The 20901-nt window shown below is 49.7% G+C and overlaps 3 protein-coding genes and 1 non-coding gene across 4 annotated transcripts in view; 3 read left to right on the plus strand and 1 right to left on the minus strand.

Annotated features, from left to right (window-relative positions):
* The window catches only part of gpr158b (G protein-coupled receptor 158b), a 37264-nt gene extending 33582 nt beyond the window's left edge, over positions 1-3682 (plus strand). Inside the window, exon 11 of the mRNA XM_028976684.1 lies at positions 808-3682. Coding sequence (XP_028832517.1) covers positions 808-2544 — 1737 coding nt within the window. The 3' untranslated portion in view covers positions 2545-3682. The remainder of the gene's footprint in view (positions 1-807) is intronic.
* A 192-nt stretch (positions 3683-3874) lies between these two features.
* trnag-ccc (transfer RNA glycine (anticodon CCC)) lies at positions 3875-3946 on the plus strand. Its single transcript has one exon. It is a non-coding gene; the product is annotated as a tRNA-Gly (tRNA).
* A 3398-nt stretch (positions 3947-7344) lies between these two features.
* Positions 7345-11093, plus strand: LOC114788425 (annexin A13-like). Its single transcript, XM_028976991.1, has 11 exons — positions 7345-7499; positions 8149-8224; positions 8312-8406; positions 8490-8660; positions 8739-8772; positions 8873-8952; positions 9053-9121; positions 9192-9293; positions 9372-9447; positions 9663-9775; positions 9852-11093. Exons 1-11 carry the CDS (start codon positions 7485-7487, stop codon positions 9969-9971), a joined length of 951 nt encoding a protein of 316 aa, XP_028832824.1. The 5' UTR covers positions 7345-7484; the 3' UTR covers positions 9972-11093.
* Positions 11094-14070: 2977 nt separating this feature from the next.
* Positions 14071-19457, minus strand: LOC114789284 (uncharacterized). The gene is made up of 5 exons (XM_028978529.1): positions 18943-19457; positions 18298-18785; positions 18142-18208; positions 17060-17120; positions 14071-16623 (listed from the first exon to the last, which is right to left on the minus strand). The coding sequence occupies exons 1-5, from the start codon at positions 19313-19315 to the stop codon at positions 15135-15137; spliced, it is 2478 nt and encodes an 825-aa protein (XP_028834362.1). The 5' UTR covers positions 19316-19457; the 3' UTR covers positions 14071-15134.
* Between the last annotated feature and the right edge of the window lie 1444 nt (positions 19458-20901).

A 20901-nucleotide genomic window follows, 5' to 3' on the forward strand; every position in this document is an offset into this window, starting at 1 on the left:
TAGTAGTGTCCTGTAGTACGTGACATGAGCACAAGGTCCAGGCACTGGACTGGTCGAATGTGAGTAGAGCAGCACTTTACTCAATCTACTCATGTATGAGTAGAATTACTCCAAAATAATAATACAAGTAGTTACCAGTAGTCATGCAAAAAATTGTGTGTGTGTATATATATATATATATATATATAAATGTATATATAGTAATTATATGTGTTAGCATTGATATATTTAGCATTGCTAAATCCTTCCTCTACACCAATGGCACCATGTTACAAAATGTTACAAACACTACAAGTGTCTCTATGACAGACTGGGGAAGACCTTTGGTTTCAGCACTGGAGACAGTCACGTCTGACATTTTCCATTCCGTGTCTGTGCTCTGCGCCGAGTTTGTGCCGCCCTGCCGCCACGGTTTGTGCGTGGTCATGTGACTGCATGGCTATGCCTGATTGGTGAAACGGTGTCATGTTTCGAGTGTATGTGCTGCCCAATGTAGCAAAATAAGAACAGAGCTTCGTAATCACAAATGTTCTCACGTAAAAATACATGCCGTCGTAAATATACTTTTCTTTTTGCTCAAGCAAATGTATCTCATTACTACCCACATCTGTTTTCCTACCAGCTTTCCTCTACCTATGAGACACCAATTACCTGGTAGAACTGAAAACAAGGGCTAGATTTCGATGCGAGGTCCAGAGCTGAAACGCCTCTTGTTAGATATCTGAAAAGTGGGATTCTGTAAAGGAAATATGGTGTCAAGGGGCAGATTTCAAGAATTCCACCTTATGTTGCATTTGATTTCCACAGGAAGAACTGAAGAAGCTCTATGCCCAGCTTGAGATCTACAAGAGGAAGAAGATGCTAGCGAACAACCCACATCTTCAGAAGAAGCGCAGCTCTAAGAAAGGCCTGGGTCGCTCGCTGATGAGGCGAATAACAGAGATCCCAGAGACAATGAGCCGGCAGTGCAGCCGGGAAGACCGGGATGGCAGCGAACATGGGAGCAACCGCAGTACCCTCAGGAGGAACCCCTTTGAACCATCCCACTCGGGCAAATCCAGGGAGGATTCACTGAAGAACAAGGTTTTCTCCCTGAAGAAGTCCCACAGCTATGACCACGTGTGCGATCAGAATGGCGACCCTGCAGGACCCCCCACCCACAAGATGGACACATCAACTGCAGAGGGTTCCTTACTCGACACCCTGATGGGCCGGAAGCCCAAGAAGGCCCCTGAGGCAGAGAAGGTCAATTCTGCCCAGTCAGCAGAGTCTTTGCTTTTGGTGTGCAAGTCTGTAAGCGCCCACAACCTCACTGCAGACAAGAAGCCCATCCATCTACGGACGTCCATTATGCAGAAGTCATTGAGTGTCATCACCAGTGCCAAGGAAAAGACTCTGGGCCTTGCCGGGAAAACTCACAGCGTTGAGGATGCCAGCAGGAATGGGGGTAAGGTTCGGGATTGTAGGATGCTGTCAGAGGTGGATGAATCTCCTGAGTCCACCTACCCAAAGATGATCATAAGCCAGTCAGTGGAGTACACCAAGACCCCAAGCAAGATGGGTATAATGAAGCAGCAGGTGAGTGGCAGCCAGCCTTCCATTTGCTCAGAGTCTGGCAGGAGCAAAGATCTTTATGACCTCTCTGAGGTTTGCCCCTGGGAGGTTGAAGACTTGCCAACCCCGTCAGAGGGCAAGACTCAGAAACATGTGTCGATCGCTCCAGGCGAACCCACCACAGTTCATGGGGGCAGTTTCAAGAGTGGAAGGTCACAGCAGAAACAGAGGTCTGCTGGACCATCACCTTCAAGCCGACGCCACTCCAGGGACAAAATGACAGACAGAGATCAGGTCCCCAGAAAGCCCAAGTCACCCCTCAGCCTCGGTGTCAAAAAGGTTGAGGTGTGCCCATGGGACTTTGAAGATCCTTCGTCCAGTGGGATGGAGACAGTTGGCCTGTCGCCGGACAGGTCTGGGCGCAAGAAAAGCGTCACACCAACAGGCGGCAAGCCCAAGATTCTTCACTCAGACCACTCCAAGTCCACCGGGAGCCTGTTGCAGCCTCCAGCCCTGATGGTGGAGATCTGCCCCTGGGACCTGGATGCACCACCTTCACCTAAGCAGGACAAGAGTTGTAGCCCAACGTGCCATCCCAAACCAAACGAGTCACACTCTAAAAGAAAAGGCTCATGCTCCTCAAAAAGTAAAGACAAGGAGGACGAAAAACAAAGGTCAAAGAGCAGGGAGAGGAGGCACTCGTCAAGCAAAACCTCGGAGAAACGCCGTGTTAGTCAGTCATCAGACACGGGCCAGGTAACCATGACAACGTCCACCAGGAGGCGAAGCTCCACACGGGAAGCGTCAGACCACAGCAGACCTGGGGTCTGTCCATGGGAGGTGGAGGGCGTTTCGGGTGGCGCAACCAAGGACAGCATCTCCTCCGCCAGAGAAACATCTCCGAACACGAAAACTGGGACAACGCATCCCAGCATGGCTGACGTCTGCCCTTGGGACTTTGAGGACAAATCATCAGGCAAAAGCGCGTGACACTTTGTAGAGGCTAGGTGTCCAGCCTGGACAGCGGGTGGAATGGACCCGCTGCTGGTGACCTTGAAGAATGGACGAGCAATTTTGCAAAGTTGCCTTATGAAATAGCGTTGATCATTTCCTGGTGGTATGTGAACTATTACAACATGGGTTTTCATGCTCTTATGCAAAAGAAAATGTTTATTTGTGACTTGGTGTGTGTTCATTTTGTCACTTTGTCACTACATAAGTGCATGGGTGTAGTCACATATTAACCGTACAAGTGTTGATAGTTGGAACTGGGAGTAACACTGGTGAACAACGGGAAGCCAACGGCTGGAGGGAATGTTGACGATGAAGGACTTCCTTGTCTTCGCCGCCTAGGCCACTTTATTTCAAATATATCAACCACTTCATTTAAAATTCACTAATCAAATATGAATGTAAATTTGAACGAAGCAGAAACGAAGGGGGCCACAGACTTCTTTCCAGTAGGCTGCATTTCTCCAGGACTAAATAAGTCACTTTCAGTAGTTCGCCCATCACAATGATTACACTGAAGTGGATTCAATATGCAAGTCTGGAAGATGACTGTAGTAGAAATCAGGTTTGGGATGGAACCTGGGATGCACCAGCCACAACATGATATGAAAATTAGCGGACATTTTCATTACTATTTATGAAAAAAATAGTTTTATTTAGTGTTGGAAAGACTCAAAGTTGCTATTTTCACTATTGTTCTTTTTAACCAAAGATTTACATTTTTATAAATGACTGTAGTTTGTTTAGTTGTGCTACAGTTTTATCGAAGAGACACCCAAGAGAAATTTGCAGCCGTTTTGCTCTGTTGTCAGTATTTATTTGAACCTTTCTTTTATACGCAATGGTACAGGTTGTTGAATACAAAGATTGAGAAATCTGAACGCTGTATCGTTTGAAACCAGTGGCGTCTGCATGACCGGTAATGACTAGAACTCTTCTCCAGTAAACGTGTGCCCGCCTACTCCACTACCGTACCGTCTGCCTGTCCAAATGCTCGGTGGCACCATGCACCCTCACGGGGGTGTTTATAGTGTTGATTTATATTGTGCTTTACTGTAATAGCATGTACATAAGACAACTTTCTTCCTCGTGCAATAAAGATTTGTACAAAACTGCACGGCCGTCTCATTCGTTGCAATACTCTTACGGCAGAAAACCGCAGTTCTTTTTATTTTTAGTAAAGTAACCGATTCCTGGATTACTTGTTCCACCAAAGTATATGTTTGTTTGTCTTGTAAATGTGTTGTGTGTTAAAGCATCTAGAATAGTAACCATATTCACATATTAATGCGTATGTTTGGTATTGTTTGCGTTGGTGGTATACTGGTGAGCATTACTGCTTCCCAAGCAGTTGACCCGGGTTCGATTCCCGACCAATGCAGTCGACCTTTGGGGCAGTGGTGGCCTAGCAGTTAATCAGAAGGTTGGTAGTAGCCAGGGTGGTAGTAGCCTAGCCTACAAACCAGAAGACCCAGGTTCAAACCCCACGTACTACCATCGTGTCCCTGAGCAAGACACTTAACCCTGAGTGTCTCCAGGGGCGGACTGTCCCTGTAACTACTGTAAATGTAAGGTTGCCAGTTCGAATCCTGTTCTGCCAAGGTTCATATGCCAAGGTTCCCCACACGCTGCTCCACGAGCGCCTGTCATGGTGCCCACTGCTCACCAAGGGTGGTGGTTAAAAGCAGAGAAGAAATTAATTTTAAAAAAATAATAAATTGTCAGGAAAGCTGGACAGGTCAGCTCGAACAAGGACACTGCTGCCACCATGTGGTGGCCTCCAAAAATACATGACATATACCCTCTCACTCACTCGCTATCCTATCCTGTTATCATATGTTTTTATCCATATAAGACACTGGGCCCAGCTGACCAGCATCAATCACAGCATCCTACCAATACAAATACTACCAATGCTAATGTGAACGAGTGAAATGAGTCATATAACTAGGTGGTAGTAACCTAGCGGGTAACACACTCGCCTACGAGCCAGAAGACCCAGGTTCAAACCCCACTTACTACCACTGTGTCCCTGAGCAGGACCCTGAGTGTCCCCAGGGGGGACTGTCCCTGTCACTACTCTGGATAAGGGCGTCTGGTAAATGCTGTAAATGTAAATGTAATGTTTTTCCCGAGAAGAACAGAAGATCCTGACCCTTCACAGAAAACATTCCGCTCCTAATTCGTATTCAGGTCAGCGCTGGGTCAGTCCTCAGTACACACAGTGCACGTGGGCTGCTGCCATTTTCTGCGAATAACTCCAACAATGAAGGCTTTGTCATATCCGATGGTTTCTCCTACACACGTCTTGGGACCTGATGATGGAATTCAGATTATATTCTTCATGCACGCGCAAATGATATTTGCTGAAATCAGTGTAAATCAGTAAAACGATTAGTGAATTTTCACTCCTATGGCGTCCAAAGCGAAGACATGAACACTGCCCGCCAAGGGTGCTGAATTAAATACGGAGGACACATTTCACAATCACTTTCAAATGGACACCTGTAAGACAGACAACTGGTCCTTCTCTACAACATTAGAAGGATTTGTCCATTTTTATCTCTGGATCTTCTGTAACTCTCTCCTGGCTGGTCTTCCTCCAGAACGCTGCAGATCTTCCCAAATCCCCCACACCGCTCCACTGCTGCGTCCCCTCCACTGGCTTCCTGTAGCTGCCTGCATCAGATCCAAAATACAGATGCTGGTCTACAAAGCATCATCCTACCTCAGATCTCCACCTGCATCTGTCCGATCCTCTAGCACTGCTCCACTGGTACCACCATCTCTGAAGGTACTAGGACAGCCTTCATCGAGAGTCTTCTCTGTCTTGAAGACGAGGTGGATGTCCAACCAGCTGAATCTCTAAAGACCTCAAACACAAGATAAGAACCTTAGAAAAGAAGAGTTTGGGCTCTGAGTTGTTAAGCAAATTGTATTTACAGATCAGGTCCTCCTGAACCAAACAAGGAATTTCAATGATGATTTAGCGTCTGCCAAATGTTGTAAAGTGAAAGTGACGTGATGGTCATTGTGAGACACAGCAGCGCAGCACACGGTGACACGGTGAAACGTGTCCTCTGTATTTAACCATCACCCTGAGTGAGCAGTGGGCACCATGACAGGCGCCCGGGGAGCAGCGTGTGGGGACGGTGCTTTGCTCAGTGGCACCTTGGCATATCGGGAAGCTTCTGATTATGGGTCCACCGCTGCCCCACACACCACACCACACCACGGTAAATGTAAATGTAAATGTATCAAAAATCAGAGTTAAGTGTCCTGCTCAGGGACACAAGTGGGGTTTGAGGCTACCAACACCATCACCACAACTAGAGAGAGATGCGTTTTCAGATGGTGAGAACGGTGAGTGCTGGTTTATTAGCAGCATTAATTCTGAACTAAGCCCCATTCTGATTGAAATTATGAATATCGTGAGAATTGCCATTTTTTTCTAAAATGCAAACCTTCAGTCGTCTGTGGACTCCTGGTGGGACGCAGTGCTTAATGGGAAGTGGGGGATGCTGGTTCCTAAAGTTCCTCCAACTGTATTGTGTTTAAGTTGATCCTGCTTTACTGGACGTGTATGTGCTGGGATGGCGAGTAAGTTGCGTTATTTGCAACCCACCACAGTGCAGCAACACCTGCTGAAATCCACGCCTTTCATTTCCATTACGTGACCTACGAAACTTCTAAAGATTCTAATGGTTGATCCCTATTCATGGGCGTGGTGAAGTAATGAATTTAGTCCCGCCAGCTACATTTATGATGCCAGGGTGCCCAGGCGGTCAACCTTCCCAAGTTCTCCACACCGCCCCTCTACTACGTTCCCTCCACCGGCTCCCAGTAGCTGCACGCATCAGGTTCTAAATACTGATGCTGGCCTACAAAGCCAAACATGGAGTAGCACCATCCTACCTCACAGCCCTTATTACACCTCGCACTGCACCTGGTATACTCCGAGCCTCCAGTACTGCTCGCCTGGTCCCTCCATCTCTGAAGGTACGAGGAAGACGCTCATCTAGACTCTTCTCCGTCTTGGCCCCTCGGTGGTGGAATGAACTTCCAGCTCAGTCACTGAGCACCTTCACACGGCAGCTCAAGACCTTCCTCTTTAGAGAAGATTTAGATGATCTTGTAACCTTCTTCTTGTCTGACTTCTGTATAGAAACTAGAACAGAGTGAATAAAAAGATTGTATTCATAGTTGGGGGTCCTGGTGAACCAGAACTGACCACTTCATCCATGGTGACATGGAAGCACGTTGTAAGCTCTGGATGAGGAACGTCTGGCAAATGCTGGAAAATGTAAATGTGGTGGTTGGCCACACCCAGACAGGCCCATTAAAATTTCCTCTGGAATTTTGGTTTCCGGTTATTATTATAATGGCTTATTTAAACGAAGTTGGAGGGACTACATGCTCGTGGCTCTTGTTATTTATTGTTATTTCCGAAATAACCGGCAGGTGACACTCAACGAGACCACACCCCCGGGCGTTGCTCAGCAACAAAGCCACGCCCCCGAGTTGAATAGCGCGCTGCCATGAAGTCGAATGTTAATTTTTTTCCTCATTATGTTGTAAGGCAGCCTTTTAATGATCTACATTACTTGATAAAATAATAATACTTTAATATTTTAATGGTACCACAAAGTCTATTAAAGTCTCTTTCAACCTTTATGCACGGTAACTGATGCTCTGATTTAATTTAAAGCGCATGTGGTTTGAGGAATTTAGAGGGAAAAAGACCATCAAGCAGTCTCGGGTTCGAATCCCGTCCAATACCGCAGGGTCAGCTGAAGCCAACCCAGGGCTGGGCGTTCTCTGCAGCTGCGTCACTGCGTCACGATGACGTCATCGGCGCGGCGGTGGAGGTCGCGTCGGAGGGGGTCCCGCAGTCAGAGACGCACCAGGAGCAGGACAACATGGGCAACGTTCAGGTCAGACGTGATGCGTTTATTGCACTATTTTGCTCGTCTGAGTTGCATAATAGAATATGCACAGCTTCGTTGTCCGGGTAACCAGTAGGCGAGCATCCATACGCGCAGTACGAAGGGTCGAGTAAACCAACAACCACCAACAAGTCGCATGTCGCACGAAGGATGACTGCAGGGTCGGGAAAGTCTCTTTATTGGGGACTATGTCCCCTTTTTGGTTACAGTGTACTATTATCAGATTGGCTGTGTAAGAATGTCCTGGGCGTGGCTAGTGGCTGCCCACAATTCTTCTGCAATTGTCCTGCGGGAGCGTTGCCAACTCATTTGGGTTTAAGTATTTATTGGGTGTAAGTGCTAATTATTAAGTGTGGAAATATGAATTAGGCAGATGGACAGATTTATGTTCGTTTCGCCCTCCACGGCGCACAGGCATCCATGACTCAGCTTTTTACTCTTCTCCTCTTCCTCCCACTCTTCTATCCTTCCTCTCTCTCTTCTACCCTTCCTCCCAAGGTGAAAAAGCACATGCATTGCAGTGTTGCCTGGAAAACTAACAATAATCATGAATAATGTTATTAAGAGGCTTTTGGGATGTTGGAAGATTTATATTATTGATAACCATAAATAAACTATATATGTTGTTTTGCTTCAGCCAACCATTGTGCCATACGAAGACTTTGACGTGATGGCTGACATTAAAGCCATCCGTAAAGCATGCAAAGGCATGGGTAAGATGGATCTTCTCTCTTTCACGCTGGAAATCCAGTTAATACGTTTATCAGAAGCGGCCGTTCACTCCTGTCCTCTCTCCACAGGGACGGACGAGGACGCCATCATCTCCATCTTGGCCAACCGCTCTGCAGCCCAGAGGGTGGAGATTAAGCGAGCATACTTTGAGAAATATGATGACGTGAGTCCCCACAACATCTCCGGTGTCATGCTGCCATGCTGGCCGCTGATGTCCCTTCTCTCTGGGCTTCGTGCCGTGGTCAGGAGCTGGAGGAGGTGCTGCGCAACGAGCTCACCGGCAGCTTTGAGAAGGCCATCGTGGCCATGCTGGACCCGCCCCACATCTACGCGGCGAAGGAGCTCAGGAGAGCCATGAAGGGGGCGGGAACTGACGAGGACATCCTGGTGGAGATCCTCTGCACCAGCAGCAACCAGGTCAGAGGTCGAACATTAATATGTCATTTGTAACATCATCACTGTTAGTTATTCAGATCATTTGTGTTCTTGTTTCAGGATATTTTACGATACAAAGATTCATATCTGCAAGGTATGAATTTGATGGTAAACCTGACAGTGAATTGTAACATCTTTACATCTAAAGGCATTAGAACAAAACAATATCTATTTTAATTCTGTTCCCATTGCAGTTCATGAGCGTGACCTGGAAGCCGATATCGAGGATGATACCAGTGGGGATGTGCGGAATTTATTAATATCTCTCCTACAGGTAAACAAATGCATGAAGAATCGTGTAGATAAACGCGTTTAGATCGGCTCTGTAGATCCGTCCAGACAGTTGCAGAATAAAAAGCTCCTTCTGATGAAAGGCAAACAGGGATGAGGGCTACGAGGTGGATGAAGCTCTGGCAGAACAGGACGCGACGTCCCTGGTGGAGGTGAGCTCGCGTCTTTATCCGGGGTGACCGCGTCTGTCCTGCTCATTTTCCATTACTGGTTGCTTAACAGGCTGGAGAGAGACGGTTTGGGACTGATGAGTCCACCTTCACCTACATCCTGACCCACAGAAATTACCTTCAGCTCCAGGCAACCTTCAAAGTTTATGAAACAGTAGGTCCAGCTACAGTTCACACTGGGACATGTGGAAGCGATGTGGGCGGGTTGTGACCTCCAGTCCCTCTGCTGCAGCTCTCTGGAACAGACATCCTGGATGCCATCGACAGTGAGGCCACGGGAACTCTGAAGGACTCCTACATCACTCTGGGTAGGGCTCGGTGGGGTCGGGTTTCATGAATGTTCAGAAACTGTGTGGTGGGTCTGACATCAGTAGATATCAGTAGTGCAGTATGGTGGGCAGGTGCAAAGCATGGTCCATATCTAATACATCTAAACTAAAGAAAAATGGATTTTGAAGGTACCTGAAGTTGGAAAGTCCTTTTGCTTTATTCTGAGCCGCTCGCTCCATCTCTGTATGAACAGTGCGCTGTGCCAAAAACCCTCAGCTGTACTTCGCGCGTCGCCTCAACGCGGCCATGAACGGGGTCGGCACCGACGAGGACACCCTGGTCCGGATCGTCGTGGGTCGCTCGGAGGTAACCAGCGCCCTCCGGTCTGCTCGTTATGAGAGCTGCTCTCCTCTTACAAGCTGCTCTCCTCTAACCTGGACAGGTTGACCTGGAGACCATCAAGGACATGTACCTGGAGAAGTACGACGTTCCTCTGAAGGAGGCCCTGAACAACGAATGCAGCGGCGACTTTAAGCGGCTCCTCCTGGAGATCCTCCACTGAGAGTCTCGAATAATGTCACATCGTGTACGTTTAAATATCCCTCTCTGACAGTCACACCGTTTTAGTTTTTATTTGACCGAAGGGACACCTTTTTGACGTGAAGGTGAAGTGATTGTCACTTGATGTAGGCCAATCAGGAATCACCAGTCAATGGCATTCAAACGTTCCAACCACCCTTCAAACGTCCCCGAAGGGAACATTCTTGTGTTGAGGAATAATATTATCATACCAATATTGTGGTTGGCCGAGCGGGTAAGGAAGCGAACCCGTAATCGGAAGGTTGGCGGTTCGAAGCCCAAACCAGGAAGGTGCCTCTGAGGTGCCAACGATCAAGGTACCGAAACGTGTCACCCTTGGTGACAGTGGGCACCGTGACAGGCGCCCGGGGAGCGGCGTGTGGGGAAGGGACCTTCATCAGTTTGGGATTTGAACCGGCAACCGTTGCTTTATGGGACTGCTTCCTTAACCGCCAGGCCAACCACGTACACCATGAGTTTCAAAACGTGCACGTGTGAAAGGGATATTTAAGTGCAAACGTGACACTGTTGTGACGCTGTCCTGTTGTCACTCACCATACACAAGGTCCCAGTTCTCCAGCATTCTGTCTCTCACCCAAACGTTCCTCAAGTGCCGGACGACAGCTGATGACCAAAACGGATCAATTAATCAGTAGCTTGCTGCACTATCAGCATCTGGTGGGATAAGTTCAGTTAACCGGTGCCCTGGTGACGTCTGTGACACGTCACCGTTTTTAACACGACAGCCACGAACTGCCTTCTTCTTCACATAACCAGGTTGTAATCATGCAGTTTCTTACAGTCTATGCTTATATATGCACTGCATTTGGTACGTAGAACCGGGGTCTGGTAGAGTTCTGTTCCGTCTGAAGGTCCAGAGAACTTCCCTTCCCAAGATGCAACAGCGTACTACACAATTCCTTTTTTTCTTTATTTACGCAGTCTGTTGAAAAGACTTTATTATTATCCAAGCCTCATTCCTGTGTGGATGTTTTATGCTGCCATGTTATGTACTCACTGCTGCATGCATTACAGCCTTTATTGTACTAGATCACTAGATGACCACTGCAGCGTAATACCGAAACATTAAACCTCACGACTACTGCGCCTGGTTCCTTACACTGAATACAGAGAGTCTACAGAAGATAATGCACATGTGATGGTACACCAAGTTTTACATGTGATTCATGTCTGGGTGCTAATAGCCCAGTGGCTAACACAGAAGACCCAGGTTCAAACCCCACTTACTACATCATGACACTCCAGGGGGGGACTGTCCCTGTAACTACTGATTGTAAGTCGCTCTGGATACGGGCGTCTGGTAAATGCTGGAAATGTAAATTCATGAAACAGTGCGTGGTGTCAGTACCCGGTCTGTACCACTTGCCCGATCGGTTCCGGCCAGTTGGGGTTGGGGTTAGGTTTAGGGGTCGGGTTAGGATCTAAGCCGTTACATGGTGGCTTTCGAAGTACTGATTGGGCAAGTGGTACGGATTGGGTACTGACATGTAGCACATATTCATCTTGATAAATCCAACTCGTGAAAGCCAGCGCAATTTGCATGGCCACGCCCCAAACATGTGATATGAAGCAACGGAAGGTGGCAACCAAGAGGAATTTCTCTGAAATCACATGGTCCACTGCTTGACACCAAGGTAGAGAAGACTTTCTCTAATATTACTAATGCACTTAAAGCTCAAAAAGAATGAGGATGCTAATTTATTCAGATGGCGAGGAATAAAATGGCGTTGTTTTGCTGCTTAGAAAAGCAGAATAAAAGGGTGCAATAAATGGCGTGCATGGATCAGTGAAAAGCATTGGCGGAACTCTCCGAACTCCAGCTGAGGTGCAAATGTACAGTTTACGCTTTCCTTGTAATGTGTTTAGCAGGTCTAACGTGTTTGTGTGTTCTGTACCTTCGCCAATAGGTGGCGACAGAGGCACGATGCTTCATTAGCTGTGTGTGTTTAGTAAAAGAGAGAAGAAAAGGACCATCCTGCCATGCAGTGGGTGATTCCTTTGCTTCTTGCCAAACTTTTACCACTTCCAGTCTGCCACCATGCCAACACAACACTGTTAAAATTAGTTCAACTAAATTCAAATGATTCACAAAAAGTGGTTGGACGTGAAGATGGCTACTTAAAATCATAAAATATACAGTACAGGCCAAAAGTCTGGACACCTTCTCATTCAACGTGTTTTCTTTATTTTCATGACCATTTACGTTGGTAGATTCTCACTGAAGGCATCAAAACTATGAATGAACACATGTGGAGTTATATATACGAGGTTTGTACTGGACAGAAACAGACAGAAACATCAGAAGATGCAAATCTTTTTTTCCCCACTTTCCGTCTTTTGTCCTGGGTTTTATACATTCGCGGGGCACCGGTGACCCGTTGGTGGCACAGTCACATTCGATATGTCAAATCGTGGGTCTTGGCGAGGCCTTTGGCCCTTTACATTTAACAGCCAACAGAGTACTTAATTTAAATTATAGTAGCTGCTTGAAATGATTCTGCCTGCTAAATGGCAAGCTGCACTGCAGACGTTCTTTCCACCACTAGATGGCACTGTAGGATACTTTTGATGCTACATGAAATATTACACGTTCCTGTGATTTTGTTCCTCGTCTGTAAGTCACAAGGTTGAATCAAGTAGCTTGGCTCAGCACCAGACGTCTGCATTCAAACTCCTACCGCGAAGCTGAAGAGGTTCCAGATGTTTGTTTTTCCCTTAAGAGCCCCTGTTCCCCCCAACAGTAGCCAGAGTGACGCCCCCTGAACCCCCTAAATGACCGACCCTAAACGTGTGCGTCTTCTGTCGCATCTGCTCCCCCTCTCGTTCAGCACGTGGCACCCATGTGACCCCCTCACCCCATCACAGGCACAGAAGAGCCCGGTACCAATCCAATTCAGAATAGAAGTACTACTTTCTACTACTGCACTCTGCCGTAAACAGGCGAAAGACGTCCAGACTGAAGTGGTAGTATCCTACTGGGTAACACACTCACCTGCGAACCAGAAGATCCAGGTTCAAACCCCACATACCACCATCGTGTCCCTGAGCAAGACACTTAACCCTGAGTGTCTCCAGGGGGGGACTGTCCCTGTAACTACTGGTTGTATCTAGTAAATGCTGAAAATGTAATGAAAAGCTGGCATGGAACGTGATGGAAGGTGCGTGGAGGAAGCGCGTGAGGAGACCGTTCTCGTGGCACCGTGCTGGATACACATTCCACCGGCCATCCTCCATCTGTGCTGCATTATGGGGGTATTAATGCGCAGCCATAACTCACTCTCATTTACATCAGGCCCATATGAAGGTAGGAAATAGTCTGTGACTGACGTAATCCGCACATGAAGGACCATCCCGGGCAGGGTGTGTGCGCCCGGATATTCCGGATCTGGGGGTCGTGCAGAAAATAAGTTCGACCCCACAATCTCCAGTTTTAGAGCATGGATCCAGGCGGGACCGGGCACTTTCACGCAACATGTGAAGTGTTGTACGAATACAGATGATGAAATGTGTGTGTAAGCATGTGATCAGAACAACGTCACGCGGAAATCTCGGTATTTTATTCAACCGATTCGACAACAAACTTGAACAACAACCAAACGGATGATTGGTCGTATTTAAGTGAAATCAGAAGGCTGCAGGCATGAATCTGGGCGGGGTCCAATGCCCATAAAGACATAATTACAAACGGAATGCAGGGAGTGATAGAAAAAAAGGAGCTTAACACGAACCAGCTGCTGCTAGAGAACCTTCGAACAGCAGGACAGGGACGTGACCGAGACAGCAGATCTTTTCAGCTGTGGAGAATGGAATGAAACTCTCTCTCTACACGCAAAAGCGCTGCATTAAAAACCCGGCAGAAAGAGGCATGGTGGTAGAGGTAGAGGTTAAAAGTATGGACGGTTTCTGATTTATTAACACCAGTAAATTATTATTGCAGTTACATGATAATATTGTATGTAAAAAACGGTACCAACATTACAGAGCAAACCAAAATGAAAAGAAGGAGAAAAAGGTGGAGAAAGAGAGAGAAAAGGCCCAGTTCCTGATGGAAAAGAAGATGGAAGTCCCCAGACCACAAGAGAAATACCTTTTATACATTTGACACCCAGGAAGTTGTCACAGACCAATCAGAATTAGTTGTTTCTGTGGCCACGCCCCCGTTGTCTCCTGAAGCAAATGGCTGACGCTTCACCCCTTTTGTTCGGGGGACGGCTGCTAAATGCTGTAATGCCGTTTGACAAAGACATGGTGAACAAAGAGGTGTTGGCTTCTCCACATGACAAAAGCTGCAGGAGCATCGTGGTCCTGCAGAATGTCCCATCTTACACCTGGAACGCAGGACGCTCAGTTCTAATCAAAAACATGCATAACACTACACTTCAAGCTGATAAAAGTAAATCGCTCGTCAGTCAATCAATGAATTTTATATATATATTATACATGTGAGCATCAGAAAATGGATCTGGCCCGTTATCGGGATCAGATCCCACCGATTCAGGCTTTGGGGATCTGACGGACCCATTTTTCCAGTCCAGAGTCCAACGTAATGTGTTGTTTCACCGCAGGTTTTGCTCAGAGACGTTAACATTTGTCCTAATTGATGTCAATTTCTTTATCATGCATATTAAAGATTGTTTGAATAACAGCAATCCACGAAAAGACTGAAAATGAATAGACATGCGTCTCCATAACAACAAGATTTATAACATTAAAGCGAAACGGGTAAGCTGTGGACGGAATGGCAGCGGTATCGGTAGTAATGCATCGCGAGCGGTTCGGATTTAAACGTTGTCGTTGTTCGTATTACCTGATGGCAGGACAATGCGGCCGACATTAACGCTTCACAACAAGGAAACACCGCATCATTCCTTAAATAGTGAAATGGGGCGTCGGTGACCTGGCAGGTGAGGAAGCTGACTCGTAACCAAAAGGTGGCGGGTTCGAATCCCCACACGCTGTCCCCGGGCGCCTGTCATGGTGCCCACTGCCACCAAGGGTGACGGTTAAATACAGAGGACACGTTTCACTGTGTCACTGTGTGCTGTGCTTTTCACTTGAAAATACAGACTTGAGAATTATGGAAGCATACAGAGATACGTACAGTAATACGAGCGTTTAAAACACCTCACACGGCCACCCAGAGCACGGAGACGCCGCCGCCGCCCGCGCTGTGGTAGATCTGGTTGATCCGCCCGCGGACGCAGTCCACCGTCACGGACACAGCTGTGCCGTTGCGCACCGGGAAGGAAGCCCTGAGGGACACGCTGGCCCAGACGCTCCCCTCGGACATCTGCCCGCTGACCTGCTGGGCCAGAGGGGCCGGCCGCGCCCCCTCGGACCACACCAGGGCGAGCTTCAGCAGGCTGCAGGAGTGGATGAGCCGCACCTCCACGGCCACGCTGGCCGAGCCCGGCTGGCGGAAGACCAAGTCCCGCCCGCCCGGCCCGCCCAGCTCCAGCTGCTTCACCGAGGGCGTGACCTGGTGGAAGAGGAGGGGCTTGTTGCGCACGGCCCCGGTGGGCAGGGCCCGGGCAGAGACGCTGGCGGCCAGTGCGGCTGCGCCGACCTGCGGGACCCACAGCAGGCTGAGCATGCTGATCGCGGAGTCGTCGCCGAAGTAGCGCACGTTGCAGTGGGGCGGGGCCAGGACCTGGAAGGTCAGCAGGTCGCCGGCCTGGACGGCGGCCGCGGCACACAGCGAGATGGAGGTGTCGCGGTAGTGGGCGCCGGGCTGGAATGACCGCGTTATCTCGCCGCTGGTCCCGTTGCGCGTGACGTAGGCCAGCAGGGCGAAGCCTTCGCTGACGCACGCCTGGCCCATGGAGTAGAGCGCCTGCTGCAGCACGAACCGGACCACGCCCGCCTCCGTGAACCGCACCCCTCGCCCGTCGTGCGTCAGCGTCACCACGTAATGGTCCGACGCCGCCGAGGTTCGGAAGGTGGGCCGGTAGTTGGTGTGGTAGTGGGATGACGCCATGCTCTGTGCGGTCATCGCCACGGCGCCCGTGTCGTGGGACAGCCACAGGAGGCTGAGTGCGGGGGCGGGGCCACTGTAGAGGTGTGGCCTATCTCCGGTCTGGCTGCACTGGTGGCCGGCGCTCCGAAGTGCGATGGTGAAGGCCTGGCCAGGTTCAACGGCGAAGGCGGCACTCACGCTGGCACTCTGGACCGCCTTCCCCTCCCGCTGTTCCAATCGAACTCCGCTCAGGTCCCGCCCCTCATCCGTCGGCCCCTCCCCCTCCTCCACCTCGCTGTTATTCAAGCGCAAGCAAACCTGCACAAAACTCGGGCAGCTGTGGCTCACCGCCAGGTTGTAGTCGGCCCAGACCAGCCCGTGTTGGCGCATCAGAGCCCGGCCCATCGCGGGAGCCGCCAGCCAGTCGTCTCCTCCGCTGCTCTTCTTCTCGATGTGCAGCTGCATGCTGGGAAAGCTCGCCCCGCGCGCGGCCTCGGCAGGTGGGAGGACTACGTCACCCGCCCAGGTGAGTGATGCCCCGCCCTCTGAGTGGGTGGCACAGACCGTGTCCATCACCGCCGTGCAGGGCGTGGCCACAGGCCCGTCATCACAGTCGCCACACGCTTGGCACTCCTGCAACTGTCTGTTGTAGAAATACCTGGAGAATTGACCGGAAAACATAGTTTAATAACCATGAACCATTATTATTATTATTAATATTTATCGTTGTATGTTACATCACGTATCTTATATGCAGTGTTAACGGGTGGAATAAGATTAATTACCAAATTACACACAATTTGACATTTTGCAACACTTTCTTTGTGTAAAAGGTATTTTTATTCCATTTTGATGCATTTGATGAAACTCTGTGTGACTGTTTTTTTTTTTCGAAGTAACGAACTGTGCATCAGGGTCTCACCAGACCCTGATGGTTGGTTAGCATGGTAACTTTAGTAAATATCACAGCACATGAATTTTTACGCATGGGCTGTTCCAGCGCCATCCCAGGTTCTGGGAGACCGGCGGCTATCAGCTCCATACCAGGCATCAGAAATCAGGTGTGAGAGGATTAAAGTAATATAACTCCATACCCGTGGCCACAGCGGCCAGCAGCGGCGTCCTGCATCAGCATGCCCTGGCACCTGAATCCACCTGAAGAAATGGACACGGTCAAGCGCGGTCAAGATGGCTGCGGGTTGGGATGTAAGGAACCCGGGGTGTTATCCGGGGTCTTACCCGGGGTGTTACCAGGGGTCTTACCCGGGGTATTAACCAGGGTCTTATCCGGGGTGTTACCAATAGTCTTACCCGGGGTCTTACCCGTGGTGTTACCCAGGGTGTTAACCGGGGTGTTACCCAGGGTCTTACACGGGGTGTTACCAGGGGTCTTACCCAGGGTCTTACACGGGGTGTTACCAGGGGTCTTACCCGGGGTCTTACCCGGGGTGTTACCCAGGGTGTTACCCAGGGTCTTACACGGGGTGTTACCAGGGGTCTTACCCAGGGTCTTACACGGGGTGTTACCAGGGGTCTTACCCAGGGTCTTACCCGGGGTGTTACCCAGGGTCTTACCAGGGGTCTTACCCGGGGTCTTACACGGGGTATTACCAGGGGTCTTACCCGGGGTGTTACCCAGGGTCTTACACGGGGTGTTACCAGGGGTCTTACCCAGGGTCTTACACGGGGTGTTACCAGGGGTCTTACCCGGGGTCTTACACGGGGTGTTACCAGGGGTCTTACCCGGGGTCTTACCTGTGGTGTTACCCAGGGTGTTAACCGGGGTGTTACCCAGGGTCTTACACGGGGTGTTACCAGGGGTCTTACCCAGGGTCTTACACGGGGTGTTACCAGGGGTCTTACCCGGGGTCTTACCCAGGGTGTTAACCGGGGTGTTACCCAGGGTCTTACACGGGGTGTTACCAGGGGTCTTACCCAGGGTCTTACACGGGGTGTTACCAGGGGTCTTACCCAGGGTCTTACACGGGGTGTTACCCAGGGGTCTTACCCGGGGTCTTACACGGGGTATTACCAGGGGTCTTACCCGGTGTGTTACCCAGGGTGTTAACCGGGGTGTTACCCAGGGTCTTACACGGGGTGTTACCAGGGGTCTTACCCAGGGTCTTACACGGGGTGTTACCTGGGGTCTTACCCGGGGTGTTAACCGGGGTCTTACCTGGGGTGTTGAGGCACCGCTTGTCGTCTCTGCAGAGGTTGGGGATTTCCAGGCACTCGTCCCGATCCTGAGAAGAACACCGGCAGCCATTCTGAGCTTTTGGCAGCCACGCCCCAGAATGCACATTGCTGAAATGAAGGGCGGGGCGGTGTGTACCTGACATATCCGGTCTGAGTGCGCGGTGCACTGAGCAACCAGGAAAAAGCCGGCAGGGCAAACCGTGCACTTCTGGCAGAGTGGACCTTCACCTCGGAATTGGCAGTACTCCTCCGGACCACAGGAGCTGCACCCCGGTGTGGGCGTGCCCGCGTCCCCCAGGCTGGCCTCCGCCACCATATGAGCCCCGAGCTGCCCCAGCTGGCCCTCCAGCTCCCTCTGCAGGCTGTGGAAGGACAGCTGCTTGAGGGAGTCCAGCAGAAGGTCGTACTGGGCCTTCACCTGCTCCATGGCCTCCTGGGAGCGCTGCTGCTGCTGCAGCAGGTGGCGCTGCTGGGCAGCGAGGCCGGACTGCTGCTCGCCCAGCTGGCGCTGCAGCTCGGCCGCCTGGCTCTGCTGCACCCGCAGCTCCTCTAGAACCTTCTCCTGCCCACGGGCCAGGTGAAGCTGCAGGACCAGCGAGTCGTCAGAGGGAACCTCATTGGACCCTGGAGAGGAAGGGGAGGTCATGTAGGGACAGATCCTTCTTTATTTCTTCTACTGTGCAGATGTTCATTTTGACATTTAGAGGAATGACATCAGAATGTCAGAAGAAGGAAAACAATCATTTCACAGGTCAAAGTTCATGCATCAGAGCAGACGTACCTGGCTTGACGTCGCATATCATCTGAATTCCCAGGGTAGATCCCAGATCCGGGAATTCGGATGGGGGCTGCATGTGCTGTCGGGACGGCCGGCTTCTGCTCCCATCCAGGGTGGGGGGCCGCGCCCTGTGGGGCAGCCTGCACCCCACGTCGCCGCACTCCTGGGCCACCTCCGCCGTGATGGTCCGGGCGTTCTGCCGGAGAGGGACCGCGCAATGCGCCCCCCTGCAGGGCTCCGCAGATCCCGCCGGGATTTGCAGGAGTGCCACACAGCAGGTCAGCAAGAGCATCTTTTCCATAACGACCATCTGATACCATACGTCATATAACGAGCCCCGGGTCTCACCGTGAAGTATGTACGCAGGGGGCATCATGATTCCAAACTCCAAACTCCAAACTTTAAACTCCAAACTTTGAACTTCGAAGTTCGAACTTCAAACTTCAAACTTCAAACTTCAAACTTCAAACTTCAAACTCCAAACTCCAAACTAAAACTTCAAACTCCAAACTTTAAACTTCGAACTTCAAACTCCAAAACACAGCCAGCTTGTCCAACCTGCCTCCCTCTCCCTCACCCTCCCTCTCTCTCTCTCTCTTCCTCCCTCTCTATACCTCTTTATCTCTCTCTCTCCCTCTGTCTCTCTCTCCGTCACTCCCTCCCTCTCTCTCTCCCTCCCTCTCCCTCCCTCTCTCTCTCTCTCTCTCTACCTGTCCCACTTCTCCACGTTCCCCTGCATGGCTGCATGTAGGAATGGTGAAATATCTTTGTAAGGAGTCTGGATGTTAACTGGTAACAGGTTTCCTTTGGTGTGCAGTTAACCCTTCACACTGCACCTCCATCGTTAACCCGCTCGTGTAGACCTGCACATACGCCCATTAATACTTTAATAACCTTTTTTACAAAACAGCTACAGTTTAGGTGATGAAGGAAATGAGGGATTTATTATACAGCTACAGGCCTTCGTTATTTAAAAAAAACAGATTTTCTTTTTATAATCTTCTGTCATGATCCGGTCCGGCAGGGGTGACTCCGGGTCCGGAGTTCGGACCGGAGTTTCATGTTGGTCTCGTGCAATGTTCCCTGATTGTGTTCACCTGAGCATAATTATATGATTGTATAAAGCTGTCCTGTTCGTGTCTGTTCACCGTAAGGTCATTGTCTGGTGAAGTTCCCCTGTCCTGTGCATTCTGTATTAAACCCCTGTCCTGTGACGGCGTGCCTATGCGTCCTCCTTCCTCGCCATGTCCAGCCCATTGTGACATCTTCGTATTACAATTCTTTTTAAAAGCGGAGTGATGGTCATTGTGAGGCGCAGCACACGGTGAAACGTGTCCTCTGTATTTAACCGTCACCCTTGGTGAGCAGTGGGCACCAGCGTGTGGGGACGGTACCTTCATCAAGGGGACCTCAGTGGCACCTTAAAAGGTATCAAGCCCAGGGGCCACTAACTTTCACCAAATATGATCAAATTAATATCTCACCGGTCAACCCAACGGCAAACCAGTGATGGGGAAATGTTAGAGGATGTTCCCATGCTAATTATTATGTAGAACAGGTCCATAGTGGGACCTACACTTTTTTTACTCAGCAACACGTAACATTTGCAAATTTTGGAAATGGGGTCATGAATTCATTTTGTGCATAGCAGGTTTTGTTTTAGTAAAATTAATGCAAGTATAATGCAGGTAGACATTGCTTGATAGCGACCACACCACAGAAACCTCGGAAGGCCCATTTCGTGATGTGAGCGTACGATACGCAGAAGCCCACGGCTGCTCTCGGTTGGCGTACTGCAGGAGAGGTGCTGTTACAGAGAGGAAATGACATCATAGTTCGTTTTAAATGATGTGGATTTCACATGGTTTTTTGGGGGGGTTTATATAATTAGTGAGCTTTCATTATACGCTAACCTAATAGTTGTATTAACGACTACATAGTTAGTTGCGTGACGGTTTTTTA

Source organism: Denticeps clupeoides, chromosome 4 (assembly GCF_900700375.1).
Source record: "Denticeps clupeoides chromosome 4, fDenClu1.1, whole genome shotgun sequence".
Lineage (NCBI taxonomy): Eukaryota > Metazoa > Chordata > Actinopteri > Clupeiformes > Denticipitidae > Denticeps > Denticeps clupeoides.

What these genes read in the sequence shown, in the direction of transcription:
- LOC114788425 (XM_028976991.1), top strand. An exon ending in ACTTTGAGAAATATGATGAC is followed by an intron (nt 8,407 to 8,489) that starts GTGAGTCCCCAC and finishes TGCCGTGGTCAG; the next exon opens with GAGCTGGAGGAGGTGCTGCG. An exon ending in CAAAGATTCATATCTGCAAG is followed by an intron (nt 8,773 to 8,872) that starts GTATGAATTTGA and finishes TTCCCATTGCAG; the next exon opens with TTCATGAGCGTGACCTGGAA.
- LOC114789284 (XM_028978529.1), bottom strand. Translation starts at nt 19,315, where the DNA reads ATGATGCCCCCTGCGTACATACTTCACGGTGAGACCCGGGGCTCGTTA. An exon ending in ACTCAGACCGGATATGTCAG is followed by an intron (nt 18,209 to 18,297) that starts GTACACACCGCC and finishes TGTTCTTCTCAG; the next exon opens with GATCGGGACGAGTGCCTGGA. An exon ending in GCGGTGCCTCAACACCCCAG is followed by an intron (nt 17,121 to 18,141) that starts GTAAGACCCCGG and finishes CCATTTCTTCAG; the next exon opens with GTGGATTCAGGTGCCAGGGC.